Below are 23,199 nucleotides of genomic sequence, written 5' to 3'. Positions count from 1 at the left end.
TCCCAAACCTAAAACAATACTCCTCCCCGTGAGCCCTTTGTTGCTCGACTCTAAGAATCTTCCTCGAAAACCCTACAAACTACCTCTCGTCGAGCTTCTAGTGTTAATAGGGCCTCTCATGATAATCACGCTTTCCAATATGGCATGAACCTTGACCCTTCCTCGCACATACTCTAGTTCTAGATAAAAACTCAAACCCGGATGTTGTGCCCTCACAACAAGGTACTCACTCAAATGTCCACTCGAAAGCTCGTCTTGAACCCCCCGGATAGTAGTACTGTACAAAAGCAATATGAAGATACTCTACATGCACCGTACAAAACCAGGTTGTGGTGACTTTCAATGCTCCTCTGAAAAGGATCATGATGCCCCTGTGGATGGAAATGATATCTATCTGATGGCTCTCATCATTGTTGTTCTTCTCCAATTATTTTTTAATGTTTAAAATCTTTATTTGGAATATCCAGGGTTGTGGTGACCCTAATTATTGAGTAAAATTTAGAGTATACAACTCTAAACTTATTAATATTGGACCCAAACAAGTAAACAAATTACTTGTATTATACCAATAATAAAAGACAGTACAACACTTTCCAAAGACCACTCACAATTTGAAGAGAAATAAACACTCAATAGAAAGCTCACAACTTATACTCAAGACACTACACTTAAATTTTTGGTTGATTCATAACTCAAATACAAGGGGGTATTTATAGTTCTCACCATGAAACCTACACCATGCAAATATTAAATTAAAAAATATTTATAGCCATACATTTTTACCACCTACTCCATTAAATTGATGTAAGCAATGACATCTTCACCTAAATTGATGTAAGTAATGACATCAAATTTATTTGGGTAGGTTGTGCTTTGTAATGGGCTAGGGTTGATTTTTAACAATCCCCTTCAATACCAGCTCTCACTATTTTCACTATGCCTAGCTGACAGCGAAATATTTTGAACTTGCCTGAACTTAAACTTTTTATGAACAAGTCTACAACTTGATCATCAGTATTGATCTATTTCATCTTGATTTCTTCTTGCAGAACTTTTTCTATGATAAAGTGATAGTGCACTTCAACATGTTTAGTTATTGCATGAAAGACTGGATTCTCTGTTAAACAAATTGCTGACTGATTGTCACAATACAATGAAACTGTATAATCTACTGGTTGATGTAGATTATTCATCAACTGTATCAACCATGTACTCTCTTGAGCTTCCATTACTACTGCTCAATACTCAGCTTCAGTGGTTGACAATGATATCGTCAGTTCTCTTGCTACACCAATAAATTGTTCTGGAGCCAAGCTTAAACACATACACATTTGTTGATCTCCTGGTGTCATGATCTCCTGCATAATCAGCATCACAATAACTAATTAACTTGCAGTCTTCACCTTTTTTGTACAAAAGACCATAGTCAATTGTACTCTTCACATATCTTAGTATTCATCGAACTGCTTCCAAAAGAGGCTTCTTTGGATTTTACATATACCAACTCATCACACCAACTGCATAAGAAATGTCAGATCGGGTCAAGGTTAAGTAGGTCATACTACCTACCAATTGTCGATACATTGTTGCATCATCCAAATCTTTTCCTTCATGTGCGCATATTTTGACATTTAGTTCCATTGGCATTGAAGTTGACTTACATTTGAGCATTCCAAACCTCTTCATCAAATCTTTAGCATAGTTCTATTGACATAGAAATATTCATTCGTGTGTACGATCAACCTCTAGACCAAGGAAGTGCTTAAGTTGTTCAAGTTCCTTCATCTGGAAACGAACTGATAAATTCTCCTTCATCTGAAGAATTTATGCCTCATCATCACCGGTTATGATTAAGTCATCAACGTACACTAGCACGATAGCTAGCTTACCTTCATTGGCTTTGAAAAACAAGCTAGAATCTACAGGTGTTACTCGATAACCACTTTTCGTTAGAAATTCAGCAATCTTACCATACCACGCCCTAGGTGCTTGTTTCAATCCGTAGAGTGCTTCTCGCAGCTTACACACATATTCAGGATTATCTTGACTCTGAAAACCCATTGGTTGGGTCATGTAGATCTCTCAATCTAGCTCTCCATGAAGAAAAAACATTCTTCACATCCATCTGCCATAAATTCCAGCCTTTATTGGCTGTAAGTGAAAGTAGGACTCGTACGGTTGTAAGTTTTGCCACTAGACTAAATGTTTCATCATAGTCTAGTACATACTATTGAGAGAAACCACGAGCTACCAATCGTGCCTTGTACCTCTTGATTGACCCATTTGAATGGCACTTTATCTTGTAAACCCATTTGCAAGATATGAGTTTCACATCTTTTGTCTTTGGCATAAGATCCCAAGTTTGATTTTGCTGAAGTGCATCGATCTCTTCTTTAGTAGTTGTCATCCACTCAGAACTCTGCGATGCTTCTTCGAACGTCTCAGGCTCTGTTTCTTTTTCAATTATGGATGCATTGGCATATTTGAGATTTGGCCTTCGTATTCTTGTTGACCTTCGGAGTTGAGATTGTGGAATTGATTCATCTGAACTTGTTTGGAGTTGAACAGTATGCTCCTCCATCTTTTGTTGTAGCTTGTCTCTAAATTCTCTCGAATCTAGCAACACCTCATTCTCTGAGGACCACCAAGAAGATGCTTCATCAAATACCACATTTTGTGACGTGTAGGATCTTTCACTCATTGGCTCACAACATTTTCACCCCTTTCTCTGGCTGTCGTATCCCACAAATATACATCTAACAGCTTTCATGTCAAACTTGCTCTGTAAATGATCAGGAACAAACACATAACATACACAACCAAAAACTCGAAAGTAGCTAACTGTAGGTTTTATGTTCCATAGTTTCTCAAAGGGTGAAACAAATCCTAACATTGGTTGAGGAAGTTTGTTGATCACAAAGGCTGCAGTCTTCATTGCTTCAGCCCAAAACCTTTCAGGTACGTTTTTTGCATGTAGCATACTTCGACAAATTTCTGTAAGATGCCGGTTTTTTCTTTATGCTACACCATTTTGTTGTGGCGTGTTGGCACAAGTGTACTTATGACGTATTCGACATTCCCTTAGGTATTGAGAGAACTCGTTTGAGCTATATTCTCCTCCGTTGTCTGTGCGCAAGCAACATATCTTCTTTCCCACTTCTCCTTCAGCTAACTCTCTGAACTCTTTAAACTTTGAGAATGTGTCAGATTTTTCTTTCATAAAGAAAACCCAAACATACCTGGAGAAGTCATCAATAAATGTTACCATGTACCACATACCGCTAATTGACTCTTGCTTAACCGGTCCAAACACATTATAGTAAACTAACTCTAACGGTTCTTTTTCTTTAAACTTTGACTCATCATATGGTAATTGGTGTGCTTTACCATACTGGCATCCCACACAGACCGTGTCTGTTCTCACGTCTAGTTGAGGAAGCCATTTAATCATCGACTTCTTCACCATCACACTTAGCTTGGAATAGTAAATGTGGCCTAACCGCATGTGCCATAGACCGATGTCTCATTTTTTCTTGTCATATCTTCATATGCAGACTCTACTGACATCACGTAGATTGACTCCAAAAGTATCCCCTCCATTGTTAGTGTTTCTGAGATTTTAAGGTCACGATAAACCTTCACGTCTTGGGGACCAAATAAGACATAATGGCCTGATGATGTCAATTGAGCCACATATAGAAAATTTTTCTTCATTCCTGGGACTTGGTAAATATCTTGAAGTTGCACCTGGTTAGAATTATATCGAGGCGTAACTATCGTCTTACTGATATGAGTTATTGGTAATCTTGAGTTGTCAGCTATCACCACCACACGACCTCCCTTGTACTCAGATAGGTTTTTGCAACTTCTGTTTGTCACCCATCTTATGATTTGAGCAGCCTGAATCTAAGATCAATCATTCTTGTAGTCAATTTGTTTTGGTGTTGTTACCGTGAGAGTTAATTTTTCTTCTTCCATAATGAATAACGCTTCCGCATCCCAAACATATTCACTATTCTCCTTCGAGCTGGAAGTAGCAGTATTACTTTCAACATGTTTTTTCTTGGTCCAACAGTCTTTTGCCATGTGACCCATCTTCCAGCAGTTGTAACACTTGCCATCGAACTTTCTACTATTACCGCGGTTCTTGAAAGCTCCCCCTAAATGAGAGCCTCCCTTTCCTTGGTAATTTTTCACCTTGTCACCATCTTTTTTAGATCCACTGCCAGTATATCGCTGAAAAGTGCCTCTACTTTTGCTAGTGTAGAATGCTTCCTCTTCACCCTTCAGTGAGACTCCTCCCATTTGCTTGGTCGTGGCTTCTTGACCTGCAAGCAAATTTTCGAACTCAATAAGCGATGGTTGTGTCGGCCATCCCTGTACAGCGGTAACAAACCCTCAATATTCGGGTCTCAAACCATGGATAATTATTCTCCTTACCCTGGTTTCTCCAATAGGAGCTGTCGGATTTAACTCTGAAATTTCACGGTATATCGACTTTACCTTGTGAAACTATTGAGCAATCATCATGTCGCGTTGTGCCATCGATAGTAACTCATTCTCATGAAGTTGCAATCTTGAAACATTATTCTTTAAAAAGAGTGTAACAAAAGTGTCCCATGCTTCCTTTGGTGTTTTAGTATCCCGGATGTGCTACAACATTTCTTCTTCAATTGTGGTCTTTAAAGCAAACATCGCTTTGCCTGCTTTACTTTGCCACTTTCGCAAGATGTCATTGGCATCTTCTGTCGCCGGTTGTGTAACTTCACCACTACCGACAACCTCCCAAATGTCCTGACCTTGTAAGTATGACTTCATACATGTTGACCATGTGTTGTAGTTTTTATTGTTGAGTTTCTTTATTCCTCCAACTACTTGAAGGTCACCCATCTTAACGGCAAGGATTTGACTACACCCGAACAAGCTTGAGTAATACACATGTAGAGTATTAAATTACTCTAAACACAAAGAAGCTCCACAAGGTTTGTAATAACCTCGACAATAATATCAAAAAATCTTTTCTGATATGGAAGATAAGTTAAAACTGCAGCCACAGAGCATACTCAGAATTTTAAGAGACCTTATAACGTGGCTCTGATGCCAATTGTTGAGTAAAATTTAGAGTATACAACTCTAAACTTACTAATATTGGACCCAAACAAGTAAACAAATTACTTGTATTATACCCACAATAAAAGGCACTACAATACTTTGCAAAGACCATTACACTTTGAAGAGAAATAAACACTCAATAGAAAGTTCACAACTTATACTCAAGACACTACACTTAAATTTTTGGTTGATTTATAACTCAAATGCAAGGGGGTATTTATAGTCCTCACCATGCAACCTACACCATACAAATATTAAATTGAGAAATATATTTATAGCCATACATTATTACCACCTACTCCACCTACTCCATTAAATTAATGTAAGCAATGACATCTTCACCTAAATTGATGTAAGCAATGACATTAAATTTATTTGGGTAGGTTGTGCTTTGTAATGGGCTGTGGTTGATTTTTAACACTAAATTCGTCACTGTTGCCAAGCAATTCATCCACGATAATTTTCAAACCACGTATAAGTGGCTCTTTCATTCATTGCATCATTTGGTTTTCCTTATTCTCACATAATTGAAGCTATGAGGTTCTCTGGAGGTATTTGGATCTATTGGTACACTACCATCCATGTTAAAGTTTTGATTAATCATTTTCAGTTCATCCACTTCCGCCTTCTTAATACTAGCTTGGGTGCCTCTTCCCTTGCTACTCTTGTATATGCTAGTCCAAATACGACGTATAGGAGAGTAATTTGGAACCATCTCAGGTCTCTTGCTCTATCTATTCACTACCCCTGGATTTTATTGGGAGATTTCAATGTCACTCTACATATTTTTTATCGCAAAAATTGTGCCCACTCATCCAGCTTTATCTATGATTTTGGTCTTTATGATATTGGCTACCAAGGCCCAAACTTTACTTGGAATCGGGACCATGCTTATGCTCGTCTAGGTCGTGTTCTTTGTAACAACTTCTGAGATGAGCATTTTCCTACAGTGGTTGTTCATCTTCTTTTGCGGGTTCGTTTGGACCATAGACCCCACCTTTTATGCTCTGAGCAGGGTTTAAAAAAACATTCTGCTACTTATCCAGACCTACATCAATTCTAGTATTTTTTTTCTAGCTGGCTCTTGCACGAAGATTTTGATCGAATGATTTGGATAGTTGGAAGCCTGCGGCTAGCTTATCCGAAACTATCTCTAATTTTACGGTTGTTGCGAGAACTTGGAATGCTATTGTCTTTGGTAGCATTGGAACTAAAAAGCACATGGTTATGGCTTATCTCAGGGGGAATAAAAAATCTCTCTAAAGACGGAATTTGATAGCCCTCCGTAAACTTGAATTTGAACTGCAAGCTGAGTTAGAATCATCACTTGACTAGGAAGAGCTCATTTGGCAGCAAAAATCTCGATCTTACTAGAGAGACAATATACATTAACCTTATATATTTGCCGAAACAATATTACACTTGTTTATTTTATTTTCTACAAATTTTCAACATTCTGATTTAGTTCCCGAATAAAGAGGACAAGAGATTTCCCTATTTTATAGGGTCTTCTCGAACTTCCAAGCTCTTACCATGCTTTGCTAGGAGACGTCAGACAATGTATTTTATCAACTTTTTACCTTTTTGTTTACCTCTTCGTATGATACACATATCCCACACATAATATTGAATTATACTTCCAGATTTATTCAAGTAGTAACCTGTAGACACCCGTTTTTGTCCGGGTTTTTTATCGTTATTTTATTATTATTATTATTATTTTTTATTATTATGTTTATTAATTACATATTACAATTTTTGCAGGCCAAAGCCCAATATAATGCAAGCCCACTATCAGCTAACCCATTACATCAAGCCCACTGTTGACCCAGACAACCCAACCCATCAGATTAGGGTTTCAAACCCTAAAACAGATTAGGGTTTCAAACCCTAAATGTTCTAGCCGCCTCATTTCTGGCCGTTGGATCTGGACCCATCCAACGGTCCAGATCACGCAGAGCTTAGGGTTTGAAACCCTAAAATAGCTCCAGCCGCCGCCTGACGTTCCAGCTTCTCAGCCGAGCGTCCCCTCGCCGACAGCCTCTGACGCCGGCTGCCTGCATCCACAGTGACCGAAGGTCCCTCCATCAATCTATTAACAGTGAAGAACAGCAAAACCAATCAAAAATATATATCATCAACAGTGAACCCATTTAAAAACAAATTAAATCCCGAAAGTTCAGGATTTCACCAGCTACCAAATCAACCCATAATTCCCCTAAGTTCTAGACATCATCATTCAGCAACCACAACAAAAAGAAGGGATACATGCAATGAAGGGGGGGTCATTCAGGGGTGAAAAAAAAAGGAAAGAATCGGTTTGAAAAAAAATCAAGACCTATTCGAAACTACAACAAAAATGAAATAAAAATAGAGAGAGAGGTATCTCACCGTGGTTTGAGGCCGTGGAAGCTTGAAGGTCACCGTGCTTTTTGTTTCCTTCGAAGGTAACTACCTAGATCTAGGGATTTAGGGTTGGTTTTAGGTCGAGTAAGGCGTTTTTTCTAGTATAGGGAGAGGAGATGATCATTTTGGGGGTCACTTTGACTCCCTCCGGTCACCGGCGCCGCCGTGCGCTGCCGCTCGCCACCGCGAGCTCCGCCATGTTTCCCCTCCCGGCGAGGAGGGGTTGAGAGATTCAAATCTCTCCCTTCTCTGTTTTGGCTGAATAGAGAGGCAAATGAGGGAGATGAGGGTTGAAGCCTCGTTTTGGGCTTAAGTACGCGGGCCAGAACGGTGCCGTTTTGGCACTGTTCAAAACGACGTCGTTTAGAGGGGCCAGGGTGCGTGTTATCAGCGTGTGGATTAACTACACGTTTAGTCCCCGCGCTTTGTATATAATTATTAAGCCATATAATGAAGTTATATTATTTGATTTCGAGCCTTTATTTTTCCTTCCTTACATTTTAGTACTGCTATTACTTGTTATGCTATTCTGGTTATATGTGACTTTGGTCCCAATATTTATAATTATTTCAATTTAGTCACGGGTTTTTGTGTGTTGCTTATTTTGTGAACGTTCGAATTTGTATATGATATTTATGTATCTTACATTTTAGTCACCATCCTAGGTATTATAACATTTTTTGGTTTTATTTGGTTCTGGTTTCAATATTTATAAATGTTACATCTTAGCCACTGATTTAATATTTCATGTATGTTTCTTTGATATTCGAATCTGGCCATCCCATTTTTAAATATTTTATTTTAGTCCTATTAATGTATGTTATGTCATTTTTGTGAATATTTGACTTTTGGACATTATGTTTGTAATAGTTTCATTCTAGTCCTAAGTTCTTGTGTTGTGACATTTTGTGGATGTTTGAATTCAGCCATCATATTGGCAAATGTTCTATTTTGGTCACTATCTGACATTTTATTTAATTACTTTTTGATCCTCCATGTTTCTGTGAAATTTCAATTTAGTCATAAGCTTTACTTTTGGGTTATTTTCACTTCTAGTATTTGACTGTTTAATGTTTGTGATATAGGCTCTAAATTATTTTTATTTTATATTTAGTCCTTTAAATTTCGGTTAGTGCTATTTTGGTCCATTGACTTTCTGTTTTTTTGCTGTTTAGCCTCCTAAGTTTATGTTTATATTATTTTAGCCCCTTAAATGTTTTATATTTATTTTGGTTTGTAATATTTACTAATTTATTTTTAGACATTTATGTATGGATGTGTATTTTACTCATTAGTTAATTATTTTGGATTATGTAAATAATGTTTTCAATTTCATTTAATGTAAATATTTTATTTTGTATTTCCAATTACATTTATTTTCATTATATCTTTATCTATGTAAGAAATATTCGATTATATTTTCAAGAACACGTATGCGTAGAATGGGCGTGGAAAGTACCACTTGGTCGAAGTGGTACGATCCGATACGGCATTTTAACGACATAGGAACTTGCAACAAGTCGAGTATATTTTACTAATTAATTTATTCAAACGATGCAATGTGTGTTATTTTAAATGACAATTTACTTTATTTTATGTGAATGTAAATTTCAAAATTTTTAATTTGTATTCAATTCACTTTTTCAGTTAATCAATTTATTCGTATGTAAACATTGTTTTTTATTATACTCGATTTGTATTTTTAACATAATCAATGGTAGAATATTCTTTTACGAATGAGAAATAGTTCGAGTTAGTTTTCCCGATGGAGGATTGCTAATTTCAAGATTTCCTTTCGAGTTAAAGAATTTTCTTTAATTAAATAATTCGAAGCAAATTAATTAATGTTCGATAAATGGATCATAAATTAACTTTATATTCGATTTGTAATTTCCACCATTATGACAATGTGTAAGCGACACAATACCAATTTTGGGCGCTGTGGGGTGCTAATTCTTCCCCACGCGTAACCGACTTCCGAATCCATTTAAATGAATCTTTGGTAACGCATACCGAATTTTGTCTAAAAAATGATTTTTTCTTAAAATTGTTTTAAAAGACGTTTTTAGGTATTCGACCTACCTAACCCAAAGGTCGATGGCGACTCCATTTTTAATTTAATTCAAATCAATTCAAAATCACTCATTTTTTTCAATTTAAAGTCATAATTGTTTTTTAAAATAATATAAGCTCTAGACACGAGCTTCGATCCAAATTAGTTGGGGTGAATGCTTTACTCTCGTAAGAATTTATTCTTCGTATGAGTTTTAGCAAATAACCCATGGGATACATACCTTATACTTTCGTAGGGATTTATTCCTCGTACGGGTATAAGACAATGAATCCCCTCGAATTGAACTCGTTCCGTTTGAAACCTGTAATGGGTGAGGATCGAGGGTCTGGCAGCCCAAGGGGGCACCGACATCAAGGACAGTTCGAGTCCCTTTTTTCCGTTAGAGCCGAAACCAAGCATATAGTGAACCGTCGAACGATCACCCTAGGTATAGTTGTACCGAACCTTTGTCCGTTAGTAGGTACCCAAAATAGGTGTACACGAAGGAGGAACGATTCTAAACCTTAACCTTTTAAATTTGTAGAATATTTTTTTCCGAATAAAGCATGCGAACTAGATACCATGCAGTTAGGACCAATTTCTTGAATGAAAATAGATCATTTTGGGTAGATAGCATGTCCGGGTAGGATTGTTATTTAATTGAAAGCATGTTTGGGTAGATATCATGTCGGGTAGGTGTTATATTCATCTTTGAATAACATTTTTATCCGTATCAATTATTTTGCATGTACTAACTTATTTTTCTCTTTTGTTTGTGTATACTAACTTATTTCTTCTCTTTTGTTTGTGTCATTTTGTCATTTGCATTGCATTGCATTGCATCATCATAATGTAAAAGTGTTGATCCGTAAGGGGATATTCGAGAGAAACTTTTCACAAGAAGAGATAAAAGTTTTCAATCAAGCGATCGCAAATACAGACATGCATCGAGGGCTAAAAAGAAGTCCAGAGTACAAGAATGAGATTTTCTCGAAGATCGTGCATCATTCGAGACTGATATGATAATCCACTGATCTACGGAGTAATCCAGCAATAGATTCTCATCCACAATTATTCCATCGTTAACCATCAGGGAGTGAAGCACAAACTTCAGCATAGACGAGGTATTGATGGAGTTAGTTTACAGAGCATTGAGGGGCATCGGTTCCAAGTACAAAGATCCGAGACGAAGCAGTGAGCTCGAAGATCGTGCATCATTCGGTACTGAGATGATGATCCACTGATTCAAGGAGTAATCTAGCAGTGGAGTCTTATCTACAATCATTTCATCGTTAGTTATCAAAGAGCGACACGCCGACCTCGCTACCCCCGAGGCATTAACGGAGTCAGATTACAGAGCGCTTGAGGGGCATCATTATTGAGGACGAATATCCGATATGAAGCAGTGATCCATTCCAGGCTCACCATCTAAGCGAAGACATGTCTGTAAAGTGGACTGTCTTGTAATGTGAAATTTTTTATCTCTGGTGGGAATTGTTCTACGGTATTTATCGTTGGGATCAATATTTTGCATCCGCATTTGTATCATTGCATTTTATTCAACATTCATTTAAGCATTGTTACGTGCATTAATCATACCTTGTGGGAAACTTTGAGGAAGCGTTTCTAACTGTGCAACTGCATTCACACAATATTGAAAATGGATGCAAAATTTGAGGAATTGAAGAAAGAGCTGAACGAGAGTTTGCAAAAGTTGCAAGCAGAGTGGAGGTTAAAATGGAGCAGATGCAAAAGACCACCGTGGATCGTATCTTGCAAAACCAAAAAGACCTAGTTGACCAAATGGTAGCAAAGATGGCTGAGCTCAACCAAGAAAGGCAAAGAAAAGATTTCATTGACCCGTGAAACAGTTGAATGTGTGAAGGCACAGGCTAATTCACAACCACTTATCTCGTCTAACAGGATTCCTAGTCACCAAGCGACGAGAAGAGCCAAGAACGAGATCCCAGAGAATTTGAAACAGTGGTGCAGAGAGACATTTCAGGGAATGAGAGGACAAACCTCTCACAACGGGATGGAGGCAACAGAACTAGTACTAGTTCCCGACTTGGTGCTCCCGCCCAAATTCAAGATGCCCGAGTTTGAAAAGTACAGGGGAACTAGTTGCCCCAATGCCCACCTCACGATGTTTATTCGAAAGATGACTGGATACACTAACAATGATCAGATGTTGATCCACTGCTTTCAAGACAGTTTGATTGGACCCGCTTCAAGGTGGTACCACCAACTGAGTCGTTCTCAAGTCCGCTCCTGGAGAGATTTGGCTAGTGCTTCTTTGGGCCAATACAAGCACATGATTGATATGGCCCCCGATCGAACAATGCTTCAGAATATGGGGATGAAGAATTATGAGAGATTTCGACAGTACGCACAACGATGGAGGGATATTGCATCTCAAGTGCATCCACCAATGACTAAAAAAGAGTTCATCACTCTATTCATCGATACATTGAAATCTCCATATATCGACTACATGATAGGGGTTGCCACTAAGAGTTTCTCTGACATTGTCATGTGTGGAGAAATGATCGAAAGAGCAGTCAAGAATGGCCAGATAGGAGGCACTAGTCTTTCCGACAAAGAGGAAAGAGATGAGATTAACATTGAAGGATCTTATCTAGCTAATCTGGGGACCAAACCTCATAAGACATTCCGTCGCATCAATCCAATCCCAATGACATATGAGGAATTGCTCCCAATGCTAGTTGAGAGGAACCTTGTGACTCCAGTTCAATCCAAACCAAGAGAGACCCCATATCCTGAAGGCCATGATATTAACGCCATATGCAGCTATCATGTTGGGAGCTCGGGGCATACCACGGACAACTGCAAGACACTAAAGCACAAAATCCATAATATGTTTTATTCAGGGGTATCCTAATACTAAGCCAGAGAAGTCATTGCATCAACCACTTGCATCCATAGAGATTGTTTTGTTTGAACTCGTTTTTGTTCTTTCTTCAATATTTGCTTAAATATTTTTAATCTTTGATGACTAAAATGATGTTACCTTCTAAGGTTAAATAATTGAACAAATTTTAATCTTTAGTTCTTTGAGTATCGAATGAATTACATATTCTTTTAATTCTTCAAGAATTATAGATTTTTGACATATGGCAAGATTAGACCTATTTTATTCTGTCTAAACCCAAAATAAAATCTCTCAATTTTTATCCGAAATAATTCCTGGTCACTACCAAATAACCAATTTTTGACATTCTATCTCTTTGAGACCTTGAAATATTCTTTACACCTTGAAACACTGTATTTATTTTTTTGAGACACAAAAGTCATACCCATACCTTTCTTTGAGCCAATAAAGCCACCATCGTCTTCTTAGACGTAAAACCAACATTTTCTACCAATAAAACCTACAGACATTGAGTACAAGATGTTCAATTGAACATAAACCTTCCTACAAAGAAGACACAGTGTGGGGCATCTCGCATCAATTTTCTGAAGACGAGCATGAGCAATTGAGACATGTTGAGAGCAAGAAGCGAAGAGAAAAATAGAATTCATTCAAAATAATTCTATCATGCATTAATTACTGTTTTCATTTAAATAAAAATTAATCCTGAAAATCTATCCCCTGGGGATATCTCTTCTGCAAGACTTCTGTGTATGAGATGATGAACGGCTTTCTTTCTTTATCCCTTCACAAAAGGAGAAAATATATCCCTTGTGTCCCCATTTGAGCCTGAATGATATTTTCTTCTGATTCAACCCTAACCAAGGATCACCCTCCACACTGGGGGGGCAAGTTGGAGGAAATCTGCGCATGAGTAAATACATTGATCCAGATGAGATACTGAAAAGTGAACCAAACATCAAGTGCGAAGATCCAATCAAAAACAAAGAAAAATCAAAGAGAAAAGAGCAAAGAAAAAAAACAAAGAGCAGAGAGAAAAAAATCAAAGCAAAAACAAAGAAAAATCAAAGCAAAAATCAAAGAAAAAGCAAAGAACAAAAAGAGGACAAAGAACACAGACAAAGAGTCTCCTGAATCAAATGACGCATTGAGCTTCAAACCGTGAGATTAATCAAACACAATCACTCTAGAATCACTTGACTCGAAGATCATAAAACATCAAGAGAAAGACATGCGAGTAGATCCAAATTGAGCAAGACAAGATTGAAGGCATCAGAGTTAATTGATCCTTGGTTCAATCACCTTTAAACACTTGTTTGGGCCTTTTATCCCTTTCTTTCATAACCCTGAACCATGGCCTACATTACGTGCCTTAAAAGTCCATTCTAATCATACATAGATTTCTAAACAGAAGAGACTATCTTCATATTTCATCCCGTCCGTCAGGATTAATCTTTTATTTTCAAAAAAAAAACAAAAAAAAAAGTTTTCTAAAATTTTTAATGCATGATAGAGAAAAATAACAAAGGGGGGTTAAAGACGTAAAATTCTGAGTAACGTCTTGAAACCAAAGTAGGATTCGAGTTGAAAACCTGAAAGGGCGGCTCGAATATGAAGATTATTACATAGGAGACGATTGCTCAAATCCCTTGATGAGGCATCACACAACATGAATGAGAACATGAGAGTTGGGAGTCAGAGAACACTTCCAATAACTGAGTACAGAAGCTGCTCCATCAGATCAGAGAACATCAAATAAATGAGAACACTATACTTTTGACCAAATAACCACTTGAGACTTTTTATCCTTCCTTACTTAACCATCTCTCAAAGATAGCATTGATCTTGACACTTGTCAAATAGCTATAATTTATTGAAGGATTAAAAGAGTAATTATTTCTTTGATATCCAATGAACTCTTGTCCTATGATTTGTCAATTGTGAAACCTTGAAAGGAGCAATATTTTCAAAACTTTTGATTAAACATTTTTCAAAACTATGGATATTTTCAGACTTTTGAAAATAAAAGAAGAAGAAAAACATTTTCAAACAAGATAATCTCTTTGGAGGTGTATTTTGGAATTCAAAAAAATATCTATCTGAAGCTCAAGATCGAAGCTGGGGCAAGAGAAGCTAAATTTTAGGGCAAAAATTGATGGAATAAACAAATGGTTTCAGGTCAAGGTTTGTAAGAGTACACATTGGTGGAAATACAGACAAATTGAATCAATGATAGAGTGAAGACTGTTCTCGCAACAATTCTCCTTCCAGATTGAGAACACATACATACATACATACATACACATACATACATGATACATAAATTTGCATCAAACATTTATCATCATGTGTATTAAAGACATTTTTCTCCTCACTTGAGGACAAATTCAAAAAAATCAATCAAATAAATTTCATATTGACATCTATCATAACATCCAAGATAGTTAGTAAAAAATGCATCATTCTGATCTTTTCAGGAAATAAGAGCTCTGAAATAACCAGATGTTTTCAACTTGAAAGAACAATGCAATCCACATATTTGGTTTCCTGAAGTCAACAATCAGATCTTCTGAAGACGTTTCCTCAACATGCAGGAATCAATAGACAGACTATGAGCTCTTCAGATTATCTTATTAAAAAAACAAAGTGTCGTCTCACTAGAGACAGTTTTCTTAAAAACAAATTTTGTCTCGCTTGAGACAACTTTCTCTTTAAAACAAATTATGTCTCGCTTGAGACATTTTCCACAAACTTTGAGATTTTTCTAAAAACAAATTTTGTCTCGCTTGAGGCAATTTATTTCAAAACAAATTTCGTCTCATTTGAGACATTTTTTCCTTTGAGATCCAAATTTTGAATTTGTTTCACATTAAACAAAGTTGATCTCATTTGAGATCGTATCTATTTCAAAACAAAATTTTTGTCTCACTTGAGATCGTTTTCTCAAACTTTGTCTCGCTTGAGACAATTTCTCTAAAAACAAATTTTGTCTCATTTGAGACTGTATCTTAAAGCAAATTTTGTCTCGCTTCAGACATCATTTTCTCTCATAATACAAATTTCAAGGGTGTTGTACTTAAAGCAAAATTAATATCACTTGAGATTCTCAAAGTTGATTTGTCTCGCACGAGACAGTTTCCCCTTTAAACAAGTCCTGAAATTGTTTCATTTGAAACAAAATAAACACTTTTGAAAACACCTTTGAGATTATTTCCATATAAACAAAATCGACAATATTTGAATCTTTTAAAACGATTTTTTTTTATCTCTTAAAGACAATTTCTTTTGAGGAAAAAAATCTTTGAGTTTGTTCCTCTTGAAAAAATCTTTGAGTTTGTTCCTCTTGAAAAAATCTTTGAGTTTGTTCCTTTTGAATAAAAATCTTGGAGTTTGTTCCTTTGGAATAAAAATCTGTGAGTTGTTTTGTTTAAAAAAATCTTTGAGTCTATTTACTTTGAAGCAAAGTTTTGTCTCTCTTGAGAAAATTTTGTGAAAAAATCTTTGAGATTGTTTCTTTTGAAACAAAAATCTTTGAGTTTGTTTCTTTGGAAACAAAATTTTGTCTCTTTTAAGATAATTTCTTTTGAAACAAAAATCTTTGAGTTTGTTTCTTTGGAAACAAAATTTTGTCTCTCTTAAGATAGTTTCTTTTGAAACAAAAATCTTTGAGTTTGTTTCTTTGGAAACAAAATTTTGTCTCTCTTAAGATAATTTCTTTTGAAACAAAAATCTTTGAGTTTGTTTCTTTGGAAACAAAATTTTGTCTCTCTTAAAGACAATTTCTTTTGAGAAAAAAATCTCTGAGTTTGTTTCCTTTGAAACAAAATTTTGTCTCTCGAGACAACTTCTTTTGAAAATACCCACCTTTGAGATCGTTTAGACAACTTCTTTTGAAAATACCCACATTTGATATCGTTTCTATTAAAACAAATTTTGTCTCGCATGAGACAGTTTCCTTTCAATGACATCTTTGAGTCGTTTCCCTTCAAACGAATTTTGTCTCTTGAAACATTTTCTCTTAAAACAAGATCATCTTTGAGTTTGTTTCTCTGGAAACAAGGTTTTATCCCTTAAAACAGTTTCTTTTGAAGAAAAATCTGAGTCTGTTTCTTTGGAAACAAAATTTTGTCTCACTAAGATACAATTTTCTGAAAAACAAAGTTTTGTCTCTTATGACAATGTCTTTTCAAAAAAAAAAAAAATAAAAAATCATTGAATCTCTTTCTTTGGAAACAAAATTTTGTGTCTCTCGAGACAGTCTTTGAGAAAAATCTTTGAGTTTATTTCTTTGGAAACAAAATTTACCATCTTTGAATCTGTTTCCCTTGAAACAAAATAAACATCTTTGAGATCGTTTCTCTTGAAATGAATTTTGTCTCATTTGAGCCAATTTCTCATGAAACACCGATCTTTGAGAACGTTTCCCTTAAAAAACAAATTTTGTCTCGGTTGAGACAATTCCCTTTAAACGCCGTCTTTGGGTTGTTTCCTTTGAAACGAATTTTGTCTCTTTCGAGACAGTTGCTTTGGAAAAACTTATCTTTGAGTTTATTTCACTTGAAATAAAGCAAATATCTTTGAGATCGTTTCTCTTGAAACGAATTTCGTCTCCCTTGAGACAATTTTTATCAAAATCCAATCTTTGAGTTTGTTTCTATTGAAACACATCTTTGAGTTGGTCTCCTTTGAAACCATTATCCTAGAGATAACCAGCCATCCTCGTCACGTAGGAACCGTGTTATCACCTTTAGATGGCCAGAACTCTTCATCACGTATGAGCCGTGTCATCCCCAGACCAGATCTCCTCATCACGTAGGAGCCGTGTCAACCATAGATAACCAGCCGTCCTCGTCACGTAGGAACCATGTTATCACCTTTAGATGGCCAGAACTCTTCATCACGTATGAGCCGTGTCATCCCCAGACCAGATCTCCTCATCACGTAGGAGCCGTGTCACCTTTAGACGACCCAAACTCTTCATCACGTATGAGCAGTGTCGTCCCCAACAACCAATATTATCCAATTTCTATGTATAAATGGAAGAGAACCAGACAAAAACGTGTTGTCTTATCATCTTTGCCCTATTCTTGTTAACACAAGAATGTGCAAAGAGGGGCAGCTGTAGACACCCGTTTTTGTCCGGGTTTTTTATCGTTATTTTATTATTATTATTATTATTTTTTATTATGTTTATTAATTACATATTACAATTTTTGCAGGCCAAAGCCCAATATAATGCAAGCCCACTATCAGCTAACCCATTACATCAAGCCCACTGTTGACCCAGACAACCCAACCCATCAGATTAGGGTTTCAAACCCTAAAACAGATTAGGGTTTCAAACCCTAAATGTTCCAGCTGCCTCATTTCTGGCCGTTGGATCTGGACCCATCCAACGGTCCAGATCACGCAGAGCTTAGGGTTTGAAACCCTAAAATAGCTCCAGCCGCCGCTTGACGTTCCAGCTTCTCAGCCGAGCGTCCCCTCGCCGACAGCCTCTGACGCCGGCTGCCTGCATCCACAGTGACCGAAGGTCCCTCCATCAATCTATTAACAGTGAAGAACAGCAAAACCAATCAAAAATATATATATCATCAACAGTGAACCCATTTAAAAACAAATTAAATCCCGAAAGTTCAGGATTTCACCAGCTACCAAATCAACCCATAATTCCCCTAAGTTCTAGACATCATCATTCAGCAACCACAACAAAAAGAAGGGATACATGCAATGAAGGGGGGGTCATTCGGGGGGTGAAAAAAAAAGGAAAGAATCGGTTTGAAAAAAAATCAAGACCTATTCGAAACTACAACAAAAATGAAATAAAAATAGAGAGAGAGGTATCTCACCGTGGTTTGAGGCCGTGGAAGCTTGAAGGTCACCGTGCTTTTTGTTTCCTTCGAAGGTAACTACCTAGATCTAGGGATTTAGGGTTGGTTTTAGGTCGAGTAAGGCGTTTTTTTCTAGTATAGGGAGAGGAGATGATCATTTTGGGGGTCACTTTGACTCCCTCCGGTCACCGGCGCCGCCGTGCGCTGCCGCTCGCCACCGCGAGCTCCGCCATGTTTCCCCTCCCCGGCGAGGAGGGGTTGAGAGATTTCAAATCTCTCCCTTCTCTGTTTTGGCTGAATAGAGAGGCAAATGAGGGAGATGAGGGTTGAAGCCTCGTTTTGGGCTTAAGTACGCGGGCCAGAACGGTGCCGTTTTGGCACTGTTCAAAACGACGTCGTTTAGAGGGGCCAGGGTGCGTGTTATCAGCGTGTGGATTAACTACACGTTTAGTCCCCCGCGCTTTGTAATATAATTATTAAGCCATATAATGAAGTTATATATTATTTGATTTCGAGCCTTTATTTTTCCTTCCTTACATTTTAGTCCTGCTATTACTTGTTATGCTATTCTGGTTATATGTGACTTTGGTCCCAATATTTATAATTATTTCAATTTAGTCACGGGTTTTTGTGTGTTGCTTATTTTTGTGAACGTTCGAATTTGTATATGATATTTATGTATCTTACATTTTAGTCACTATCCTAGGTATTATAACATTTTTTGGTTTATATTTGGTTCTGGTTTCAATATTTATAAATGTTACATCTTAGCCACTGATTTAATATTTCATGTATGTTTCTTTGATATTCGAATCTGGCCATCCCATTTTTAAATATTTTATTTTAGTCCTATTAATGTATGTTATGTCATTTTTGTGAATATTTGACTTTTGGACATTATGTTTGTAATAGTTTCATTCTAGTCCTAAGTTCTTGTGTTGTGACATTTTGTGGATGTTTGAATTCAGCCATCATATTGGCAAATGTTCTATTTTGGTCACTATCTGACATTTTATTTAATTACTTTTTGATCCTCCATGTTTCTGTGAAATTTCAATTTAGTCATAAGCTTTACTTTTGGGTTATTTTCACTTCTAGTATTTGACTGTTTAATGTTTGTGATATAGGCTCTAAATTATTTTTATTTTATATTTAGTCCTTTAAATTTCGGTTAGTGCTATTTTGGTCCATTGACTTTCTGTTTTTTTACTGTTTAGCCTCCTAAGTTTCTGTTTATATTATTTTAGCCCCTTAAATGTTTTATATTTATTTTGGTTTGTAATATTTACTAATTTATTTTTAGACATTTATGTATGGATGTGTATTTACTCATTAGTTAATTATTTGGATTATGTAAATAATGTTTTCAATTTCATTTAATGTAAATATTTTATTTTGTATTTCCAATTACATTTTTTCATTATATCTTTATCTATGTAAGAAATATTCGATTATATTTTCAAGAACACGTATGCGTAGAATGGGCGTGGAAAGTACCACTTGGTCGAAGTGGTACGATCCGATACGGCATTTTAACGACATAGGAACTTGCAACAAGTCGAGTATATTTTACTAATTAATTTATTCAAACGATGCAATGTGTGTTATTTTAAATGACAATTTACTTTATTTTATGTGAATGTAAATTTCAAAATTTTTAATTTGTATTCAATTCACGTTTTCAGTTAATCAATTTATTCGTATGTAAACATTGTTTTTGATTATACTCGATTTGTATTTTTAACATAATCAATGGTAGAATATTCTTTTACGAATGAGAAATAGTTCGAGTTAGTTTTCCCGATGGAGGATTGCTAATTTCAAGATTTCCTTTCGAGTTAAAGAATTTTCTTTAATTAAATAATTCGAAGCAAATTAATTAATGTTCGATAAATGGATCATAAATTAACTTTATATTCGATTTGTAATTTCCACCATTATGACAATGTGTAAGCGACACAGTACCAATTTTGGGCGCTGTGGGGTGCTAATTCTTCCCCACGCGTAACCGACTTCCGAATCCATTTAAATGAATCTTTGGTAACGCATACCGAATTTTGTCTAAAAAATGATTTTTTCTTAAAATTGTTTTAAAAGACGTTTTTAGGTATTCGACCTACCTAACCCAAAGGTCGATGGCGACTCCATTTTTAATTTAATTCAAATCAATTCAAAATCACTCATTTTTTTCAATTTAAAGTCATAATTGTTTTTTAAAATAATATTTAATTGTTTTTATAAAAAATGGTTATGACATAACCAATTTGATATTATTTAAGTAAAGTATTGAGTTCAATTTTTTATGAATATATAAAATTTCAGTTGAAAAACTCATATACTAAAATTAACTGTGTAACTATCCGAATTAGTGAATACATAATCCTAGAAGTGAAAGGACAACAAAGAAAGAAAACATTGTTGTGGTTATGATCTTGAAAAGCATTGCGACATAATTGTCGCATTATGTTATCATCGTAGTTTAATACTCTCGATACAAACAAGAATAGAGGATCGATCCCTGGTTCTTGCCAACTGGTATCTCCGGGCATTCCACAGGCTTTCATGTCGATTGACACGTTTCCGTCCTTCTTCTTCTGTCATATGAGATCAACTAAAAGTTCATCCACCAAAATATTCATCACCCATCTCTCAACTCCAATTGCCAACTCTTCTTCTTCTCCCTGAAACTTGCAATTCCTCCACCTTCCCTCCCTTTCCATTTCCATAGCACAACCCTCCCTTTTTGTCGTCTCCTTCTGTTCTCCATCGATCCATGCTTTTACCAACTTCACCGTTTTACAATATTCCAGCTCTTCATTTTCATTTTCTTCTCTAAACAGATCCAGAAGCAGTTTATCAACACAAATATTGCTTTCATTGCTCGTTGATGGAATTGTTTCTTTGACACGATTCACCAGCTGCCATGCCTTTTCTTCACTATATTCGAAATCAAGCACCGACACTGGACTGTGCTGCTGTTCTGTCTCTTCACTTGCATACTGAAAGTTCGACAAAAAAAATGGAGATTATTCAATCACCAAGAAGCTTCCATGTTGCAACTTAAAGTGTTAATATCAACTCTAATGGCTTATCTTTTGTATTATTTGTCTTCGGAAACGGACAAATGGGAAGGATTAAACAAAACAGCGGATGAAACAAAAAAGTCAATTGGATTTAACTAAACGACAACATAAACACTGGCTGGTAACGTAAATGTAAGGCATCCAAGGACCCTCATCAGCAGACACATGAAGATTTTATTAAGATTTTACTTACTTTAGGTCGCATATCTGTGTTGGCTTCTGTCTTTGTTGTTGTTTTCGTCTTCATGGGATCCTTGCCGACACACGGTAAGAATTTTTTACCCACCATGTCAACTTCGTTTTCACCGTATTCATCGGACGGTGAATATTCCGAGGTCAAATCGCTGTCGCACCAACTTGAGCCATTGCTGCTGCTACAAGGAGTGTTGGATTCCGTCGTTGTGGAGGTGGTGCTGGTGGTGGCGGAGGTGCAATGATGAGGGGAAGAAGAAGAAGAAGAAGCAAAATCCGAAGGCCGAGGGTTTTCCTTTACTAAATCACGGAATGATTTCCAGCGTATGATGCCTTTGACTGTCACGGTAACTTTGTCCTCGACGTCGTTGAGCTGTGATTGTGAGTTCCTTCTCGACAATCTACGTGAAAGGCTTCTTGGCAGTAAGATCGAAGGAGGTTTAACCGATGAAGAGAAATGGATGCTTTTAATGGCGTTGATCATTGCCTGGAATGCTGACATTGTTGTGGAGGCAGCTTTTGATCGGCTTCTTTGAAAACTTTGTCCATGGTTTAGATTTTCTCGGGAAACACCATAATTCTGGGAAGATTTTCTGGGAAATGATTTGAACCCATTTGAGGAACAGGAGTTGGAATCATCGTGGAGGAAATCTTTTAGCAATCGGGGACTTCGTTCTAATGGCGAATTTTGCTTTCTCTGCGTGGAGTTAGGGTCCAAATCAGAACATGAAATGGTCGAAGATGCCGCCATTGCAGCAAAAAATAGAAAACAAGCTTTTACGTGAAATCAAAAAGAAAAGAAAGAGAATGAAAACTTTATGGAAGTGGCAAGTGAAGAGGAAGAAAGAGGGGTAGCTTCTAGGGGTGAGAGGCAAGGGAGCTCCATGGAATAAGCTTATTTATATAAGGTGAAGAAGACGTCATGGTTTCTTAGTACTAAAATAAAAATTAATATTAAAATAAGGTCAAATAATGGTTTTAGTCCCTCCACTGTCTTAAAATTTAGTATTTGATCTCTTTACTCTAATAATATTATAAAAATAAAATGAATTCAAATTTTCGATTTTAACTAAAAAGAGAGAAACGGCAAAGGAGGATGTTTCTAGCATGGTACGTTAATGTTAATTTAAGTGAATGAATACGAAAATATAAATCTATATAAAACTTGATAATCAAAGAGTCGTTTTCGACGACATTGTTTGAGTGATAATTAAATGAGATGGTTTTGTTTTATAACTTAAATAACTAATGTGCAGGGGAAACCACATGCAATGCAAGGGGGGTCCATGAGCTCGTGAACCGTATCTTGTTGATCCATCTAATTCCCGGTTGCTGAGCTAATGATACCAGACACTGTGGGTCCTTTGAAATAGATACTCTTCGACTACGATAACACTTGAGCAGATCTCTTGGAGGATCTTTGCCCCCGCCCCCCCCCCCCCTCTCTCATTAGCACCTATCATGGACCAAATTGTCCATAATTCGATTGGTTGATATTATTATTATCATTTAAAAAAAATTGAAATTTGGAGTATAAAGTTCTTTAAGACAAACATATGTCCCTGGTTATTACATGAGTGAAAAATTTCAGGGTTGTTTGCAGATTCTTTAAATCAGACATGTCGCCAT

The 23,199-nt window shown here is 36.4% G+C and overlaps 1 protein-coding gene across 2 annotated transcripts; it reads right to left on the bottom strand.

The window, feature by feature from the left end:
- Positions 1 to 20,780: 20,780 nt before the first annotated feature.
- LOC120183038 (uncharacterized protein DDB_G0271670-like) lies at positions 20,781 to 22,480 on the bottom strand. Of its 2 annotated transcripts, XM_039187832.1 has the most exons (3): positions 21,572 to 22,480; positions 20,893 to 21,294; positions 20,781 to 20,823 (listed from the first exon to the last, which is right to left on the bottom strand). In XM_039187832.1, the coding sequence occupies exons 1-2, from the start codon at positions 22,319 to 22,321 to the stop codon at positions 20,893 to 20,895; spliced, it is 1,152 nt and encodes a 383-aa protein (XP_039043763.1). In that variant the 5' UTR covers positions 22,322 to 22,480; the 3' UTR covers positions 20,781 to 20,823. The 2 variants fall into 2 exon arrangements, with proteins under 2 accessions (XP_039043763.1, XP_039043764.1); XM_039187833.1 differs by lacking the exon at positions 20,781 to 20,823 and having other exon boundaries at positions 20,869 to 21,294.
- Between the last annotated feature and the right edge of the window lie 719 nt (positions 22,481 to 23,199).

This window comes from Hibiscus syriacus, unplaced genomic scaffold (genome assembly GCF_006381635.1).
Source record: "Hibiscus syriacus cultivar Baekdansim isolate YM2019G1 unplaced genomic scaffold, ASM638163v2 tig00112738_pilon, whole genome shotgun sequence".
NCBI classification, from domain to species: domain Eukaryota; kingdom Viridiplantae; phylum Streptophyta; class Magnoliopsida; order Malvales; family Malvaceae; genus Hibiscus; species Hibiscus syriacus.
This window is presented reverse-complemented; position numbering and strand designations above follow the sequence as displayed.

What these genes read in the sequence shown, in the direction of transcription:
- LOC120183038 (XM_039187832.1), bottom strand. Translation starts at nt 22,321, where the DNA reads ATGGCGGCATCTTCGACCATTTCATGTTCTGATTTGGACCCTAACTCC. An exon ending in ACACAGATATGCGACCTAAA is followed by an intron (nt 21,295 to 21,571) that starts GTAAGTAAAATC and finishes TCGAACTTTCAG; the next exon opens with TATGCAAGTGAAGAGACAGA.